Source organism: Emydura macquarii, unplaced genomic scaffold, assembly GCF_026122565.2.
Source record: "Emydura macquarii macquarii isolate MOO-44397 ecotype Brisbane River unplaced genomic scaffold, CSIRO-AGI_Emac_v2 contig_383, whole genome shotgun sequence".
Taxonomy (NCBI): domain Eukaryota; kingdom Metazoa; phylum Chordata; order Testudines; family Chelidae; genus Emydura; species Emydura macquarii.
In genome coordinates, this window is record NW_027130520.1 from 4045129 (window position 1) to 4066316 (window position 21188).

General features: G+C 39.1%; 1 protein-coding gene across 1 annotated transcript in view; it reads left to right on the top strand.

Annotated features, from left to right (window-relative positions):
- Positions 1-21188, top strand: part of CPQ (carboxypeptidase Q) — a 240020-nt gene that overhangs the window by 71305 nt on the left and 147527 nt on the right. The window contains exon 4 of the mRNA XM_067536932.1: positions 13550-13757. Within this exon, the coding sequence (XP_067393033.1) occupies positions 13550-13757 (208 nt within the window). The remainder of the gene's footprint in view (positions 1-13549; positions 13758-21188) is intronic.

Below are 21188 nucleotides of genomic sequence, written 5' to 3' on the forward strand. Positions count from 1 at the left end.
GATATCCAGGTGCTAGCAGCAACTCTTTGTGCTCACTGCCAGAAGTTAACAATGGAGCACAGTCTGTCATCATTAATGTGGATGGTCTTCCATTCCTATGGAAGCAACCTGGAACAATGAGCCCAGAGGAACTGGTTTTCCCAGTGTATTCTTCAGGTAAGCTATAACCAAGAAACAGATCACCTGACAAGGGACTTAAAACCACTGAGGATCTGCTCTTAGCAAGGGCTTGCTCTCATTGGGCAGGAGGAGGAGGCAGCAGCTTTTGGGACAGGGACTCTAAAAGGACTGACCAAAACCCAGAAGGCTTGAGTAGTGGTCAGGAAGGGTTTTTCATTCAGGTTTTTTCCACAGATCTATGTATCTCTTCTGCTTTGTATATGAGTAAAGTCTAATTGGTCTAGAAATTCCTTTGCAAGATCTGTGTGTCCCTTGCTTTAACTGTCATGTGGTGAAAGAGTGAAACAGTAATCTAGAGGTTCCATGGCTTTGGAACTTTTGGGAGCATGAGCATTTCCTTCAGGGCTTAACAGTTGGAATGCAGAGTTCTCATATCTCAGGAAAGAGCGCCAGACAGAGGATCTGGATCCCAAGACTGTGCCTAGAAGCCCGGAGCAGTGATGAATCTATCCAGAACCAGCTAACCTAGCGGCGAAGAGGATCCAAGTTTTGGGTCTATTACAGCAATCTAGTGAGCATCCACAAGGAAGCACTAATCCAAGGCTGTAACACTATATGATGTTCCTTCTTTTTCTTCAGCATTCTTAGTTCATTGTGCTCAAAAGTAGAAGAGTAGAAATAGTACAACTCAGAATGTCAAAGAGAGTTCTTGTATTTCAGACTTGTCAAAGGTGCTATGTGACTAGACATACCCATGAGAAAACCAGCATAGCTACTTGGAATAGTGAGTGCAGTTGCAATTTATAATGTTAGAAGCATAACTGTTCTTCCATAAAACTTGCTTAGGGCCAGATTCCTTTAACCCTTTACTCATATTGAGTAGTTCCTCACTCCACAAATTGTCCCACTGAGTCAATGGAACCATTTAGGTAAGGAAAAGTGGCAGAGTCTGGACCTTAGGGGCAGTCAGCCAAAACACATTGCAAATCATTGCCTATAGTAGGCCTGTAGGCAATGCTTCTATATGAAGGTTTTCAGAGGCCAGAAAGGGGATTTATGCCTTTGAAAATCTCCCCTATAATGTATATTAAATGAAGAAAAAAGTGAATCCAACAAAGGTCATAAACTTAAATAAACAAATCAGAAAATTAAAAGCTAACTCATCCGCATGATACATTTAGCTGTATAGTGAACAGAAAGTGCAGTGTGGGTGACTATTATAATGTAGAGCTAACTGATTATAGAAATCCTGAACTATGATTAAAAGCAAAATGTTCAGCTTGGCATATTTCAGAGAACTACGGGGTAATAGAGGAAATGTTTGTGAATCCTGAAAGACCCATGGATTTTGGTTGAGTGTTCATTTGGCTGAAAATTCATGCCAGAAGTATGCTATTTGTCATGTGCTATCATTCATTCATTATTCTCTACTAGAGCTGGGTAAGTAAAATCCAAATTTTCATGTCTGAATATTGATGACATCATAGCAGAATTTTCAAAAGTCTTCTCAATCCATCAGTAGCTTCGAGCACTTAGCAGCTGACCTCCCAATGGTCTGCTGCACACGGTTTATCCATCTTTTCGCTGGTCTGTCCCCTACTACAATGACCTATCTTTGCATGATCACTTTCTTGAGGTTATTTCCATCTCTACACCTGATGTGATCAAAATACATAAGTTTATGCCAGTTCATTTTTGACAGCAGGGTCTGCTTTTCGTCAATAATATTTCTAACATAAGCATTAATTTTCTTTTCTGCCCAAAAGAAATGCAAGAGTCTTTGCCAGCACTATATAACAGAGGCTTCCATTTTTTTTCTTGTCAGCAGAATTAATTTAGCAAATGTACAAAGATTCGACTTGTGAAAAGCTTAATTTTTCCATAAAGACTTATGGATGTGAATAGTGGGAAGTCAATGTTGCTGACAAGAAGAAAATTGAAGTAGAGCGAGGTGGAGAAAGGTAATTCTATTTTGTGGAGGATTTTGAGATTTTATATTTGGTTTAGTTCAGATTCGGAAAAATGCCCTCCACCCCCAAATTTTGAAAGAGAATGGAGCCCTAGCTCTGTAACAGTCTGCCTGGTGGACTGTCAAGCCGCCAAGAAGGTAAGCTGGCAGGAAACCAGACAGATTTTTAAACCTGTCTCTGTTCTGTCAGAACTTTGTTGAACTGTCCTCGCAAAACATATTGAGTTTGACAAATCAGCAAATTCAGATAAAAAATGCTTTGACCCACTTGTTCCCCTAGTTTTGAAATTCTGTCATCCAGTTAAGGAGCAGAAACATTACGTGACTTGTTCCAAAATCCCAATCACACAACACAAATAATACATAGGGGCAGGTGAAACAAACAGTTGAATGAATAAATCATAGGCTGCAAACTGTCCCTGTAAACTATTTCATGAATACTTGTGAATAATATACATTCAGGATTGACTTGTAGCAATCAGGATAGGATTATGAACAGGAAAAAAAACAAACAAAACAAAATTTGCAAATATTATTTGCAATGAATAATTTAGTGAGCTCTACTATGAAGTATTTTTTAATGATGGATTTTATTTGATTGACAACAAGACATGAATCCTACATATGGATATTTGTTTGTAAAATATAGTTGTGCTTCTAAAATGATAAATCACAGCTTCTTCTAAACAGCCACTCAAATAACCTCATGAATTGCCTATTCATATTATTCATGAGTGTGTATATCTGGAACCTTAATGTGTTGTTAACATAGTTTTTGTATTTAAGAGGTAAAAATTGCCCATGCATAGTGTTTCACGAGGCTTTAGATTTTGCACCTCATTAAAGTGAATGGGCTTTGGAAGTGAGGGAGAAAGAAAGCTCCACTTTTTACTTCAGTTGTTTAGTTGGAATCATGTTCTGCAGCATTTTGTTCTCCTGATGTTAAACTGTGTGTGTCTCTGTGCGTAACTGTCTCATTGGAACACTTTCCTGCACTTAAATTTTCCCAGCAGTAGCCTGAGACCAGAAGCCTCTGACCCCCGTGTCATGTAGAGAGAATGTACAATTTTTCCACCTCCGCAACTATATTATGTCAGAACTTTATTAGGCAAGTGGACTTTCTCCAGCTTACCCATGTCTGACAATCTTACTGTGGTTTGAAATCTTTTTTTCTGCCCCTTAAGGGTATGTCTAGACAGCAATCATGGGATGTGATTGCAGCTCATGGAGTTGCACCAGAGCTATCTTTAGTCTAATCTGTATCAGAACCTGGGTGATTACTTGCAGCACTAGACCACGGTGAAGCACCTGCTACTGCAGCTTCACTGCTCCAGGACCCAAACTAGCTAGATTTGAACATACTGCCTTATAAAGATGATGATCACGTTTTACATTTTAATGCAAATCTCCAACTCCCTACCTCTGATCTTCAGAAAACATTTTCCTCAGCAACTTGGAAAGAAAATTTCTTTGATTCGGGTGGTCTTTTCCTGCTCTTTCTTAACAAAGGAAAATAAATTTAAAAAATGTAAGAAGTGGATTGATACAAATCCTTCCTCTCCTGCAACTGATGATGAAGGTTCTAAGGGTCACCAGGATTATAAAGAAGAAAGAACAAAGTTTTGTAGTGAAGTTCTTCAAACAATCTTTTAAAATAATTATAAAAAGCACCAGAGAATGGGTTCCCCATCCAAGAGCAGTGCATATTTCCTTTTCTGAGGAAGGGAAACTTTCTGACTCTGAGCCTGAGGGTTCATAGCATAGGTACATGATAGGTTATTTTCTTCTGAATCTTCCAAGACCATGTTATTAGCACACTGGACTTTCAGCCTGAGGCAAAGAAACCAAGAGAAAAGAAAGACAATATAAAAATCAAGTCGGACAACACATCTAGAAAGTATTTCCTCTCAAGTTCAAAAGGGGAGCTTTTATATTTCTTTATATTCATCCCCTTGTGCAACCATAGCCACTGAGATGAAATGACCAGATGAGACCAGAAAACTAGGTAGGAAAATCCAAAAGATCTGCTCAGTACAGAAAAGCAAATTGAACTTTTTTCCTCCTTCCCGAGGTCAGTACTGCTGTCGTCTTTCTTGTGAGAGAGAGTCTGGAGTCTTCCTGTTTATATTCTTAAAACAAAACATTGAGTTGTTTTTTCTACCTCTTCTAGCTTCTGCACCCTCTAAATGCTTTGCAGGGGTTTCTCATAATGGACAAATGATCCTGTTACATAACTATATTCTTTATTACTGAGAATGAAGGCTCGGATCCATCTTGCAGAAAATATCTGCTCTGGTATCTCAGGTAAACATTGATTTTTTGGTTTGTTTCTCGTCCCTTTGGCCCAAACATAGAACTCAGGAGACATCTGTGGCTCAGATTGTGGAAGTGGCAATTCCTCAAACAGTTATTGACCGCACCTGCCACTTCCACCTACTGAAGAAAGTCTGTGCCTCAGAAGAAGTAACTTTCAGGTTCTTTCTGTATAGCTTTTGAATGTTCCCAAAAGAGACTGTAGTTCTCATGATGTCCTAGTTCTCAAGCCTTTGAACACATTTTCCAGAAAGTCCCCAAACCTGATTTGCAGTGGAAACTGCCATCTACCAGGGAATTTCCTATCTTCTATAGATCCCAAAGAGGCCACCACCATATTCACAGGACAGTCCTGAGGAAACTTTCTCCTTTCTATCGTTTTTACTATAAAACCTTTCTACACCTCCCAGTCTTCACTTAAGCTCTTATAGTACTAACTGCAGGGAGACAAACTCAGTGGAGGAACTGTGCTGCTATGGGGGGAGATATCTGGACTTCTGGTTTAGAATGTCAAACCCTTAGGCCATTCTATAGTGCTTAGGGGAGCAAAAACCTGCTCTTCAACCCCTAAGAGAATAAGAAGGAAACTTAAATACTTCTATGAAACTAGGTCCCTTCCTTCAATGAAAGGGAGAATGTGGTGCTCAGGCAGACTGGCATTTGAACATTTATTCACTTTGTTCTGCCTGCCCTCCTACCTCACTGCTCAGAATATGTTATTATTTTAAAGTTAATGTAATACTATAATAGGCTTTAAACAAAAGTCTTGTATCTAAAAGGAACTTTTTTATTTACAGTAGATTTCAAGGTTAGGACTTTGAAAAGTGGCAATAGAAGAGAAAAAAATAATCTTGACTGTTTCTAGATTCAATCATTTTATCTAGAGGTAACATATGTACTTTAGTGGGATATACAAGTTTCCCTGCCTATTACCATTGAATAATTTCTGTCTTTATTAAAGAACAAGCTTGTCAAATAAATGTAACATAGTGTTACATAATTATATCATTTTGAGCAAATATTGATGATCACTTAAGCATTTATTTCTATCTGACATGAACTACCTAAATAAATGTGTACAGTAACCTAATAATTGAGTTAGTGCTCTTAACGTGGATCTACTGAAGTTTGCTCTTTGAGGGGTAATTAATGGCACACCCTCCTGTAGTACATTTTTTATTAAAATACATGTCATCTTATGCTGAAGATTTTTTACCTTAATATAGAAAATTTTGCTGGGATTTTTTTCTTCTTAAATAGAACAAAAATGACTTTAATATTCCATGGAAATGAAGTATATATGAGTGTAGGATGCATTTACAAAACAAAGGTGTTTGTAATTGGATTATGTTTTCATAAAACAAAGCAGCCTCTATGGATGAGGTTCTTGTTGCTGTTTTTGTTTGCTTGTTTTTGTTTAGTGAGATATCAGATATTAATGTAGGCATGAAAGGCCATTTATTAATGGAACTAGATCTTAGGTTTTCAACCTGTAACTCAAAAACTTGTTCTTCCTTCTTGCTGCTCATTGCAACGTACAGTTTATAAGATCTGATATTGCTTCCTTTGAAGTCAATGACTATTTTGCCCCTGACATCAGTAGAATCAGGATTAAACCCATAAAGAGCACGGCATAAAAGACCACTGAATCATCTAGTCTTGTGTATATTTTGTACATTTGCTCTATTGTTCCTTCTAATGTCTGTACTTCCCCTTATTAAATATCTGCAGTGATGATGTCTTGGATACTATTTGGTAGCCTGTTCCACTGCGTAGTTCTTACTCTTAAGGACTTTTACTAATATCTAGCCTAAACCTTTTCCTTCAGTGTTATGATAGTGTTCTACTTCCCTTTCAGCTCTTTGAAAGCAGCCTATTCCCCCATCTTTCAAGCGGGCTCCCTTCAATACTCTATACCCCACAATAGGGGGCTCAGATGCCAAATATCACTCATGTTACTGCCTATATGCTTTACTATAGGAAACTTTGTCCAAACCACTTGTCCCTTTCCCCCCATTGGCTGGTGTTACCCACAACTCAATTCAGATCCACACATAGGAAGATGGGAATGGGTCCTTATTTAGAAGCTATGTTTTCTCTATCCATCTGCCCACCTCTGGAGTTTTTGTAGCAAGGTTGCCATCCATAGTGGTGAACTTCGTTAAATGAAAATGGTACTGAGGACCCTGTGCTATAGTTAAGCTTGCTTAGCTTTAGTTTTCTAATATGTTGTTAGTCCTATGTTGTTAGTTTTTCTCAAACTCTCTGCCATCCAGTTACTGAAGGTGTCATGCAGTTGGGATCTGTTTATCTTTCCTCGAGGTGTATGATTTAACATTTGTTCACAAGGTTTTTTAATCTGTTCTTCTGTGCGGGGTCACTGAAGATATAAATAAAGATCCTGCATTAGGCCTGGGAAAGCCAGGAGTTAAACAAACAAAAAGCACAGACAGAAGCCTCACAGCTGCTGGGCCGTTAAGTCTGTTGGCAGCATTCCATTCAGAATCCTACTGCTGGTATACCCAGGGTAACTTTCAGCAGGCAGCTGAGTTCCCAGAGGCTGGCAGGGATATAAACTCAAGAGGAAGATGGCTGGGTTGTTCATGCAAGGAGCCTAAGGAGGCCATACAGGTGCATTACTTAACTGACTCCCTTAAAGTACTGTCACTGCTGGAAGATCATCCTAATGATCATCAGATTCAGAAAGCATCATTTGAAGTATGGGGATGTGAACTTCCATTTTATATTGAAGACTGAAATGGGCCATGCAGATTTTTCTTCTTCTCTGGTACAACAGTCCTTACAGATAGAGTATTGACTTCATTTGATATGGCTCCCATTTGGCAGCTTTACCATTGATAATTGTTCTCTGCGCCTTATTTGTCAAACCATATCTAATCTGTACTGCGGCTTTTTAAAAAAAAATCTATCTGGTTATTATATAATTCCTTTGGTTTATGTGGCACTAAAGAAAATGCTTTAGAGAAATATAAATATGTATTCACTGCATTCCCTTGGTCTAGTAAATCAGTTACGTCAAAGCTGTTAGATTTGTTTGGCGGAGGCTAACTTTAATGAACATATAGTGTTGAATACATGTATGCTTCCCAAATCTTAATCATAATGGAATCCATGTGGTAGAGGAACTGATACCCTATTCTTTATGCAATGAGACATTTGCCTGCTTAAGGCCTCTGAAATCTGGCCTCAAGTATCTCAAAGTATTAGGATTTTCCAAATACTTTCAGAGATACCACATCAATTAAATGCTAGTTCAAAATAATCTTGAAAGGGTTATGTAACAAACAGTACAAAGTGAGTAATCTGTCCCTGATAACAGGAAACATTACCTTTGCGCATGGTAGTACAAGAGTCTCATTGTTTATTTTAGCAACCAGTAATCTGCTGCAATTAAAGTGCACTGTGGGGAAATGCCACATGTTTAGGAACCAGGGAACAACTATAAACATATTAACTTCTTCAGTAGGATTGCATAACTTTATAAATGGAGGCCAGAATTGGGCATTCAATTAGAATTTATTGGTAACTCTGCACGTGTAAGAAAAGAATCCAGATCTCTCTCTCACAGCTGTTCCATAGTGCTAATGGGAATAAAAAGTAGTAAAAGCTTATTTTTGTAGTCCGAAGTCAGCAGATAAGACTCAGTGTGTATATGTTAATAACACAGATCCACTAACTGAGACCAGTCAAAATATTCAAAAGTATTTTTCTGTTAGTTTTTTAAATGTTTTGTTACACATTTCTTCAATTTTTTTATTTATATTTTTACAGTTATGAAGATTTTTGGTTTTGTAAAAATCCCATTGTGTCACTAAGCTGACAAATCAAACCTGACAAAAACCACTGTAAAAACAAACCCCAAATTCAATAAATAGAGAAAAATTAACAAAAATGAAAAAGACCCCTCCATAGCCCACATGAAAAATGGTGACTACTGAACACACACACACACAACTAGCAAGCAAAACTTTTCTCTTCAAATCTGTGTCAAATGTTCTAAAAATTAAATTTTTTTTTTTTCAATTTTTTACTTGAACATCTTTTAGGTTTTTTTTTTTGTTTTTGTTTTTTTTTAAAAAGGGCATTTCTCAATGAATGAATGAATTTCTCAATTTCTTTATTGTTGCATAACATTACACTTTGGCCATTCTAGCCAGGCCATATTTCTGGGGTTGGAGACTTGGGAGAATGCAGGCTATTCTCCCTGGGATGCCTATGACTGGTGTGTGGGCTCCCTTTTACAGGGAGATGGTTAGCCTTGCCTGTAGGAGGAACTGAGATTGGCTTCCTGTGGGTTGGAGCAGTCTACAGAGACCCTGCAGGCATGAAGTTAGTCCTTTTTGCTTCTCATGCATTTCACACTTCAGATGTTGCTGCTTAATTTGTTGAAATTCTGTTATTTTGACAGATGCACCCCATTCTTGCCCAGTAATAGGTTGGGCCTTTTCTGGGACATCATTACTGTGTGTTTGTTTTCTGTGCCTTCCATCCATTACAACATCCAGAATCAGTAAAGGAGAATTGCAGGCACAGAAAGGGTATAATCCTATCAATGAAAACGGATGATGTTCTTGCTATGGGATAGGCAAATAACTTACAACTCATTCTTCTCAAGATTTTTTTAATTAACTCACAAATAATAATAATCATGCCTCTTTGTGTAAAGTTCAAGGTCAGCTATTTTATCTCTAATTTCTGTGAGACTGCCATATTGAATGAGGGAGGGATCCTGTGAAAAAAATAGTATGTGATCATGTAATTAATCATGTATCACAATGCATATGTACAAGGGGGCTGAATTGAGATAGTATAGACAACCTTAATTGTAGCATTTCCTAAATTCTGGGTGCTTGACTTTGCAACCTGAATGTTTTTAATGTAGTTATTGTGTGTGTATAATGGCTGAAATAAATTCTTGTAAACATTCTAATGTTCATGTCATCAGTTTTTCCTTCTACAATGATAGTGGAGTTTTTATAAAGATAACATCTACCCTTCCACCTAGGGGACGGTATTGTAAGGGCTTGACTTCAGATGCATTTTCTGTTGCAGAATCTGATTTAAGTTGAAACAGCGGTTTCTATGAAGCTTGTTTCTTGGGCATATTAGGTTACTCTTGCAGATAAGGATTAGCAATCAAGAAACAAAGTAGTGGGTCGTGGAAAGTCAAATACTTCATTACAAAGTGTCAGAACTGACCACTGGAAGGAGCACTGCAGCAGTACATCTGTTCTTCCTCAGTCTTTAGTGACTCCATATTGGTCTGTTTTATCCCAAATGGACAGCAGACTAATTAAACCGTAGTTTCTTTTTTGTTTTTTTCCTTTCTACCATTGTTTCGATATGTGCCATGTCTGTCTTTTTCTAGTCAAATCTCCTTAGTGAAAATTATTGTCAGAGTCTCTTGAATTTCCTCTTCTAGTTTCCTTAACATTCAGGCATATCATGAATTGGTATGTATTTCAATTTATTTAAAAATTCTTTCGTTTTTTATTTGTTTTTAGCTTATTCTTGTCAACTGTTCGGGGTACTCAGGCATATACTCAGTGAAAAGCATGACTTTATATTACTTTTATTAGGTTTATGAAGGAAAAATCATGCTAGATGCACTTCCTTCATCTACTAATTCTAACTACAAAAGAAATTAACTGGATAAATCTAGAATTTCAGGACTTATAGTAATCTATTAAAAAAAAGGGGGGGGGGGGCACCTATCACAGTGGTTTCTAAGAACTGCAGGAGTCAAAGTTTCATAGACTCTTACAAAAATAATTCTTATTTGTCCATTGGATGAGAGCACTGTCACATTAACTGGACTTGCTGAAGGATCATAAACAAAGATAAATGATAACGGTAGTGGATCAAGTTGAAGGTGTATTGCCCACTTATTAATAGGAAGTTGCAAGAATTGGTGTTAATCTGGTTTTGTTTAATACTGTTGCCTCTTTGGCTCCGGCAGTTAGCCAGTATTCATGGTCTTGCCAGGTTGTTTCCATTATGCGAAGAAATTGATGATAGTTTGGTATTTTTTTTTGGTGCAATCCTGTTTGTAAATAAACAATGTACCCAGAATCTCCTTTCCCTGAACTCTATAGAAACAAACAGCCGGCCGTTTTCTTGCTCCCAGCTTCGAAGCTTGCCTCTCCCGTGAGTTCCATGCCCCAAGAAGCTCAGTCTCTTTCTTTCCTCGTAGGACCAGTCTCACAACTCATTTCTCACCCTGTCCCCTGGCTTTCTGCCTTACATGCACAGCTTACCAAGCCATCCCGTTGCTCCTGCATTTGCAGCCAGTCCCAGGGAAACCCATCTTATTCTTCCTCTGTTGGTTCTTGCTCTTACCACAATTGTAGCATGTTTCATTGATATTGTCTAGAGTGCAAGAAACGTTTTTTATAGAATTGTGTGAGAAACATTGAAAAGATCTGTCAAGTAATCAAGTCAATTCCCTGGCCATTTTTCCCTACATAGTATTTTCTAGTGTTTATCCAGTCTTGAAGAATTTGAGAAAGTAGGTTTTCTGAATTCTTTTTAAATGTGAGAAAATGTGAGATTGGTCTCACGTAAACATGCTTGATTCTTACAAGGTGCATGCTTAATGTACATGCTAAACACAGTATTAACATTTCCAAGAGTGAGGCATTTTTAATGTGCAAAGAAAATACACTGCTCAGAAAATTATGTATAGTACATGGTCAGTATGTCCTGGATCTGGTTTGAAAGCAGCAATAAAATCTGTCCTTCCAACCTTGCCTCATTAGTTAGGAAGTTCCTAGAGACAAGAGTTGGCTTCACAGTTTTCAGCCTCTTCAGAGCCTTGCCCAATAGTCATGGCAGGGTCCCACTGTAATGCTAATATTTGTCATTCCAGTCAGCATTGTATAAATGTGTGACAATAGCATAGTAATAAACAGGGACAGCTAAACGTCCATATTGCATTTTGCACATTGCCTCAAATGGCTTCTTTGAAATCTGGGAATTCCCTAATACATTTGAAATATAAAATGCTAAAAGCTCTAGTTACTGATTTACTTTTAGTCTATACAACTAACGTTATAGACTATAACTACTGACATAGTTTCAATCTATAATGACTTTATTTCCTTGTTCTGTTTTGCATATATATAAAAATACAATGATACGAGACAAGATAGGGCACAAGGTGTGAGGGAGTCCATGGTCCTGACCTGGCAGAGCAGAGATCCCCCAGCCAGGTTGTAAGGAGAACAAACCAACCCTCGGCTCTGGGGCAGGCTACCAGGCTGCTGAACGGTTCCTGCCTGGGTGGGGATCCCTTCAGCAGTGGAATGATCTCCCTGACAGTCTAGGGCTCATCCACCTTCTCTTCCTTCTTATAGTCCTTGTGGGTCTCCGCTTTGTCCCGCCAGGATTGCAGCCTTCCCTGTGCCTGCAGGGATCAGGTGTTGCTGGCCATGCGGCTGGTCAGGGAGTCCTCTTCTCTGCAGCTCTGCTGGTGCAACCCCGTTCATTCACTACTGTGGAGAGCTCCCTGGCCCAGGGCTCGCAATACCTGATCCATGCAAGGTCCGGGAGGTGAGGGGGGAAGGAGGTTGCACTCACCTGACCATTACAGATGGATTTTGTTAGTCTATTTCAGTGTGTCAGTTGAAATCGATGTTAACCAACATCTATCATTTAAACTGAATTCTGCTAAGCTAGTTAAGGCAGAATAACTTCCCAAGTGTATGAGTCTGAGACAGTTAGATGTGTCGATCTGTTGATATAATGGTTTAAAAGTATAGGAGGTTATTGTTAAATTTTTGTGTTAGAGTGCAAGTTTGATTAAGTTGGGGTGTGCAGTGCTTTTGGAGAGGGAAGTGAAGGTCCTAGGCCATGTCTACACTACACAGTTTTGTCGACATCAGGCTGCTTACATCTATCTAACTCTGAAGTTGTACACGCTGCAGTGCTCCTCCCGTCGCTTTAACTTATCTGCTGTACCGACATAATAAAACCACCTCGATGAGAGGCGTAGAGCTTAGGGTGATGTAGTTAGAGCAACACAGTGTCAGTGTAAACACTGCATTGCTTACATCAACCGAAGTGTCCTCCAGGAGTTATCCTACAATACCCACCGTGACCACTCTGGTCACTGTTTTGAACTCTGCTGCCCTGCAGTCAGGTACACAGGTGAATGCCCCCTACTAAAGCCCCAGGAAGTTTTGAACTTGCTCTTCCTGTTTGCTTAGTGTGGAGAGTTCACATAACAACTGCCCAGCTGAGCAGGCTGGCTCCACGCAGCTAACACGCTCCTGCCTGGAGTACAGGGGAGGTGGTGGATCTCCTGAGTCTGTGGGGAGAGGAGGCACAGCTCCACTCCAGCTTCAGGAACTTGCTTGGGGCATGGAGGAGAAGGGCTGTGAAAGGGACACACAGCAGTGCTGTGTAAAACTCAAAGAGCTGCAGCAGGCATAGCTGAAGGTAAGGGAGGCAAATAGTTGTTTCTGGTGTGGAGCTGCAGACATGCTGCTTCTGCAAGGGGAGGCTGGTGTCAGGATGGTGGTGAATAGCTCCCCCACTGAGCTTCTTTTGTAGCCTTGTGTTCATAATGCACAGGACAATACTGAAGAGCAGTGCAGGATCCAGGCTTTCTGACACAGATGGCTGGTTTGCACATTACCAGGGCAGTTGAAAAGCAGCTGGAAACCTAGTAGGATGCCTGTGTAATGATGAGAAACCTGCATCATCTGACACTGAACCTCCCCTCATGAGGCAGTGCAAACCCTTCCCAAAACACTCTGGGGCCAGTTGCACAGTGTGATAGCTACCAAGGGTGCACTGCTCTCTGTATCTATGTAAGAGCTGCTACTAGTTACTTTACTTTGTAGTGTAGACATAGTCGTAGGAAGTGTTGGAGAGCGTCATCACCAGTGTTGTAGGCAATGTGAAGGTGGAAAGGAATACATCAGTCTTTCCCCTCAACTTCTTATTTCTAGTCTTAAGCTTTTGGGTGAATGGGATGTGCCTTGCTGCAACCTTAACTGCCACTGAATATAGTTTTATAATATATAATAATAATGACATGAAACACGATCTGTTAAGAATTCTAGACTAATTAAAATAATCTACAAAATTATATCATTAATGCTGTCTTTTTTATGGTTACAGCCCTCACACTGGGTGGCAGCAGTACCAGTCTGATGTGCCCAAGATTCCTACAGCTTGCATTTCAGTGGAAGATGCTGAAATGATGGGACGGATGTCTTCCCGAGGCACCAGGATTGTTGTGACCTTGAAGATGGGAGCCAAGACCTACCCAGATTCTGCTTCCTTTAACATCGTGGCAGAAATAGTTGGAAGCAAATACCCAGAACAGGTTAGTGTGATTTTGGAAAAAGTGATATTTGAAAACTAGTTTAACTTTCATTTGCCAGCCTAAAGCCAAGCTGAACAGAGTGAAGTAATATTTGCTGCTTCTTTGAGTAGTGTCCCTGTGGGTGCTCCACTTGAAGTGTCGGTGCATCCTCGCATTGTCGATCAGAGATTTTTACTAGCATAGATTTTTTACTTTGCTTGTCCGGGTTGTGCATGCGTCGTGGCTGTCTTGCAGTGCTGTTGGCACTCTTTTCGGTGCACGCGCAATCCGACCTCCTCAGTTCCTGCTCAGCCATCTGCGGTCTGAGATGGAGACTTTAGCGTTTCTCACAGCTCGTCAAAATTTCCTTACAAAGTGTTGTTTGTAGATAGTCAGGTTTTTTCTCAGTTTCTCTCATAGTTTAACTTGTTCGTTCCTATTGTTAAAAAAATAAAATAAAATAAAAAATGTCTTTCTTCTAGACTTACTTTAGAATAGTTAGTGTCTTTCCCTCAGACATGCCGGGTTCACCCAGTTTCAAAAGATGCGCCTCCTGCAGAGATGCAATGCCCATGTCCAACGGCCACTCGGTGTGCATTAAGTGCCTCAGAGAGGGGCACATGGTCCAGAAATGCTCTCTCTGCAAAAATTTAAGCCCCAGAGCCAGACGTGACAGAGACCTATGCCTAAAATTACTTTTAATGGCAAGGTCTCTTAGACCTGCCTCTGATCTGGGCCCAGAAAAACCAGTCTCTCAGGACAAGACCACAAGAACAAGCAAGTTCATCTTTCTGAACTTTATGAAAATGGTGCATTCCTTATGTTGATATTTGCCTTTCACAAAAAAAAAGTATGTTAACAGAAACTAGTAAAATAGGTTTCAGTATTTTAAATGGCAAGTCAGCTGTATGTTTCAAAATAAAAAAAACCAAACTACATTTGGCCATGTAGTGCCCTTGAGTATCCTTGCTCACTTACTGACCTAGGAATCTGCTTTTCATCTCCTACTTAGTCACTGTGAATAAATAAGATTCTTCCATAAGTACAAAACACCTTGCATGGGTTTACAGTCTTTTTTCAAAGATAAGTATCAGCTATTGAATTAACTTAGTTTTTAATATAAAAAAAATTAGCCGTTTAATAAGTTAATTGGTTCTGATCACCACTGTTTCAATTTAGTTTCTCCCATATAAAACTAGAGTAATATACTGATGAACCTAGCTAACTAGCTGCAAGTTCAATTTAAATGTTAGTGGTTTTTAAATTGAAAACTACTATCTTAAGATTCTTTCCATTTTCTCCACGTTTTTAATTTTCAAATTTTTTAGGTTAAAATCAGCCAAACCAAATTTGTGGTGGTAGAAAACTTGTATCTGAGATGTGACCTTTTATGCCAAGTTACATCATGGAATGATTTTTTGTTGATTGTACATTCATAATGGAAATGCTGATGCAACCTGGGCAGGGATGTCTAGTGCTGCCATAGTTAAAATGAGGCTACTAAACCAGAATAATTTTTTAAACTTCAGTTTTCTAATTGTAATGAAATATGAGTCCTATATCTTTATCGTAGTCCTTTAAAAATCATACTTGTTTCATATTTTGATTTGCTTCAATAGTATTTTGTCCTTTAATAGTGGTATAGCTTTAGTTACTGCTTTGAATTATGATACTTGGAACCCCAGAGAGAAGTTAGTATAATCCTTTTTCCTGCCAAATGATCAAGCTTCTGAAAACTCTGCAATGACCATTGTGGTTGAGTGGTTTGTATGCCATCAGTTATGAATTTAGCTACATGAAACTCAGCCTTATTGAGCACAGAACAAAGTCTTAACTCTTAAGATTAAGTTAGCTGTACCTTAATTTATGTCATGTGAATTTTTAGCAACACTTCTGGGTAGCTGTTGCATTACTCTTCCTGAATCATACTTGATGTATTTCAAAATTATAGCATTTCACTGCAAGCATTATGATGTCCAAAAATGTTTAATGTTTAAGATTTTAAAAGCAGGAAGCCCATGTGGATATCTCCATCTATCTTTTTCAGTAACCCAACAAGATCAATGTTCTTGAACTGAAAGGCAAATATTTTTGAAACCTTAAGTGGAGATTTAGGTACATGACCTTTGCTGATGTTAATGGGAGTGATGGCATGTACACCTTTGAAAATGTAACCAAGAAACAGAAAATAAAACAAGTGAACATTGGGGTTTTCAATATTTGTTCCTCACGAGAAGTTAATGCATGTTTCGCCACACAAATAATACATTGTTACTCTGGTAAAAACTAGAACCATATAACTATTCATGCAATCAAATGCAAGGCAGAATTAAACTCTTACGATAAACTTTTTGCCAAAGAATCTTGGGATGCATTAAAAACTCAATGGAATAGAAAAGTGCAGTTTTTATGAACCAAATCTCAATTTCAGTTTTGCATTAAAACAATAGCAGATTTGGCCTCCTGAACGTGGGTGAGAAATCTTTAGTGGGTGACATAATTATTATAAAAGCTCTAAAGCCATACATTTTGAACAGTAAGCAGGGACCTTCAAAACACCATCATTAGCAAATTTGCAGCTAGTTGGGCACCTAAGGTAGAAAATTTAAGGTATGTATTCGTTTTTGAAGATCACTGAATGATGCAGATCCTCTGATGTTGTGCCTTCTAATGTGTCTCGATATTTGTACATCAGAAATTTTGGTAACAGTATTCTGTTGTATTGACTAGGAGTTAATACAATTCAATGGGAAATAAACTATGCTAATGTAAAGTTAAGGTTGCTTGGCGGTATGGTGCCCCTTGGCAAAACACTGAGTTGAGTAAAACTGAAATTTCTGAAGACCTGGAGATTTGGTGCTAAGGTTGCCCATGCAATCTTAACTCTACCCTCTTTCAGCAATGCCTCAGTATGCCCTATTAACTCACTTAACTCATTAACTCTGCCAATTAACTCTGCTGAAATGTACAAAAGCTCTTCATCTCCTTTTACAACCCATTCACTCTCACCCTACAGGATTCCATCTATAAAAGGACAAAAAGGAAAACTATAATTAGGGTTGGGCTACAGGGTGGTTGGGATGCACTGACAAAGCTGGGGCTGCAAAGGACAGGGGTGCAGGAAGGTTGGGATGCAGTGGAGTTGGGGTGCACTGGCAGAGCTGCGTGGTACCATGCTGCCTTCACTTGAACTCCCAACATTTCTCTCCTCCCCTCCGAAGAAGCATACATGTCTAATTTTCCCCCCAAACACTTTGATTACATTCCTCCCCAAATTGAAACTGCCAGCCATGACTCTTAAATTGCAGCAACCCCAAACACTCAGTTCAAAACTCCTTTTTTGTCTTACATGGGGGATTGTGATTAATTTATCCTTAGATATGTTAATTAAAGGATAGTTCACAGCATTACGATGTTTGTCACTTGTATTGTTGATGGATTTCCAAAAAATTTCAAGTCTGAAATCTGAAAGCTGGTCGAAGTGAGTACATTTATTCTGCTTGCTTCTAGTTATACCTTTATGGGAGAAGACAAGTCTGGGACAAAATCTAGGATGTAAATATTAGTTACTAGACGTGATCAATAGGAAAGCTCTGTTACTTAATTTATGAGTTTCCAAGTAATGAAGTTCTGTTACTTAATTTATGAGTTTCCAAATAATGAAGGTGCTTCTGGCCCATATGTTAGCATGGATTTGTTTGTACTGCTTGGCACAGTATCTATACATAACATTGATTTCAGCGTTTGTTATACATGAAGATAACATTTTGGTCTAAACCTTCTCTGCATTTATGCCTTGTACTGTATTTGTAAATTATTGAATATCATATTGACCAGGCATTGAATTACTAATGTAAAGAATGATTGGAGATAAAAAAAACTCTTGCCTGTTTCCCTTTCTGAGGTGGAAAGCTTTTTAATGAAAGCCATTCACTCAGCATGGGGAGGAAGGTGCTGAATTATGCCATATTACAAATTTATCTTTGAATCCCATACTGCAGCATTGTAAACATAGGGCAAATCCTGAACTGTAGCTAAACTGTACAGAATGCAAGTCAGTGGTATGTGTGCAAATGTATCTTAAAGCTCCCCTGATCCTGCTGTTGATCTATGCTACTCTGGCCTGCAACTGCACCAGGGGACTGAAACTGCAGCTGAAGTCTGAGGTGGTTCAGAGGTATCCTGGCCATGCCCTGTTATGGCTGTAGAAGACATGGTGAATAGCATAAAAGCTCCTATGTTGGCTGTACACCATTAGAGGGATCATCCTTGCAGTGATGGGACTCTCTCAGCTGGTGAACTGGCTTTAGGGTTAGGATACAGTGGCAGTGTTGCTAGAAGTGGCTGCCCTGTACCAGAGGATATGTTCACTTTATTTTCTCAAGGGCATTCTCTGCATTCAATGATAGGGCACAAGCGTCATCTACCATGTGCGTGGTTTGAATGAGTAGATTTAAAATCATTCTAAGGTTAAGTGAGTTTGCTGCATACTGGCCCTAGACACACAGTTCCTTCTCATGTCATTTTGTCTCCATTTGCCCTTGTCCTTTCACTTTCAGCTTCCCCACCATTATTTGTTAAAGCTCCAAAATAAAATGATAAATACACAATTAATGACAAAAGCAAATGTTTAACTAGACACATTGAGTGGAATATTCCAAAGCACCTGTGAGACTTAGACAAAAGAGTCCTATTGACTTTCAGTGAGGCTTGTGTACTTAAGACATATGGGTGCTTTTGAAAATCCCACCCACAGATATGTAAAATGTCTGTTCTGATTTGTCACTCTGCTGCTTTGGCCTGCAGACAGCAGCAAGCCAAGGCTTTACCACCACCTACCTCCCCCGCTCCCTCCCCTGTAAGAAAAGATTTTTTTTTTATTTTCATATGAAATGTGTAAAAGCTGCTGTAAATCACGGCTTGTGCATTACTGAGCTCCTACGTGGTATAAAAGGTAAATTAATAGAATTCTTCATAAATACATGTGGACCCCATTATACCACATCTCAGAAATCTCACAATCTTTAGTGCATTTATCCTTGCATCACTCCTGCTGAAATAAGGAAGAACTGCTATCTCCATTTTGCTGATGGGATGGAGGCCCAAAGAGACTGAGACTTACCCGAGGGCACAGTCTGTGGTGGAGCAGAGGAATCAAACCTGGGTCTCCTGAGTCCCAGGCTATTGAAGGGGAGAGAGACCCTCACAATCTGTTTCTGACTTTGCTTAGGGGAGGGACAGGTTTTTAAACTAAGCTGCTCTGCCTAGGGAGCAGCTGTCCATAGCACTCCATCCACAACTGGAGTCCCTGTTTTTACCAGTATTGCTGAACAGCAGAATACAGAATCTTGATTTGCAAGTGGGCTTGTGTTGGGTTTTCACCACTTCGCAGGTGGTTGCAATATTCTACTGTTAGCCTCATGTCTAATAATGTACCCACACTATAGTACCCCAGCCCATATCCCATTGTTTATTTGGGGTGCTCTTTACAGTCTATTCTGCGTATTAATGTTGGAGACTGAGATCAATTCACAAACAAGCTAAACAACGTGGCTGTCACTTGAAACTCAGGTGAAGTTGCCAGTAAAACATGGGTTTCTCTTCCTTTGCATCTAGATGTCACATGATTGGCCTTACAATGCAGACGCAGCCATGCCTGTCTTTGGAGAAATAACACAAGTTGTAGCTATTTCTTATTAGTCTGGCTCAGCTATATTAAATGCCCCAGTCACGGAGATGCAAAATGTTCAATCTACTGAAAAGTTTTCAAAGCAGAGAACTAGTGTAATTTTCCCACATACCCATCCCTTTGATAACTTCCCATCCTGTGCATTCTCTGCTTGATTTTCCAGTTAACAAGTAGACAAAAATGCTTTTCTAAGTACAGTGCAGAGTATATAAATTTTTAAATGGTTACTAGTTCTGTGATCTAGTATAAATATGGCATAACATAAAAGTAGGGTATCATTAGCTTATTTAGGACCATTCACAGCAGTTTCAGGACTGCTTCACCCTGCTTTTTGTGACTCTTTTTCTATAATACGCGTGGCTCTACTTTGAGTGTTACAAGCATAAAATGTGTTAATAAATACTTTATTCTGCTTAGCCAAATTTTAGATTGGATAGAACTTTCCAAGTGATACATCCTAGGAATGGCCTGAATTGTAGTGGTGCTAAAGTACTGGAATATGAAGTTCCTCACTGATTAATCTAACAGAACCTGTTCCACAAGGGAAATGGCAGCTTATGTACTTACTCATTCCTGTTCCTTTCCCTATTTCAAAAAACAATCCTCTCTTGCAATTTGCAATACTGGGCAAAACTCCAGGGAATAAAAGAACATGAAAAATGTCCCAGTGTTTTGGATCTGATACACATACAAAGATGCTTGTATAAAAGGAACCACTTGTACGCGAAAAGTGAAGTTCACTGGAAATGTATAACACTTCGGTACGGAGTGTTGTTTTATGGGCTGTCATCAGTTCTACATATGTTCACAAAATGTTTATTCATTAGCCCTTTGATGTGGCTTCAAGAAATCCATTTGGTCAGACCAAATCAGGCATATGATACAAATTCAAGTAAGGTCATCTTAAAAGCCTGCTGCCATGAAGTTGTGGATTCCATTGTTAAATTTTTGCACTGTGGCTTTCTCACTCCCATCATTCAGTTACCCTATTCAAAATGTTTGTAAACACTGCTGTTTGGGCCTCTTTCCTGTAGCAGTCACTGAAATATGGCCCCTACTTCCCTCCTCCAAGGCCGACAGTTAATTTCAGTCATCACAAGGAGGTTTGGCTTTTTGAAAGTGCCAAATCATCACTTCATAGAAGGAGCAGCCTGATAGCAAGAGGAAGTAGAGATAAAGATGTAAATAAATGAATTAGCCTAATCAGATTTTTATATATTGTCAGTTTAAGATTTGTGTTCATATTAATTCCCACTGAAACAAAGGGTACCCCCGTTTTTTCATTTCTGTGGGACTTGGGGGTGTCACCAAGTTTAATGTGAAGGCAGACAACTAAATATTGACATATAATTGCTGCTATACAAATGCGAGTTTAAATACTAAGATGGGTAAACTTGAGTGCCTGGTATTAAATGAGGATATAGATGTTAGGACCCCCACACCAAGTCCTTAATTTGCTGGCAGAAGTCCAGAATCCAGCAGCAGGCAATAAGACAGGTTTATTGGGATCTTTTCAAGCAAGCATCCATTAAGACCCGCAGTCCTTTACACCAATAAATCTTCCCCCCCCCCCCCACTTCTGTTTTACCTCAATTTTATAATGTATCTTAACCAATCATTTCTCTAACAATATTACAAGATGATTCTTTAACCAATCATATCCCACCACCTTAACTGGTCACACTTTAGTTATGCAACAGACAGGAACAGTCAAAGAACCAGAGAGAAATCATTCAAATAGATAATAGAGAACTGGGTACCAT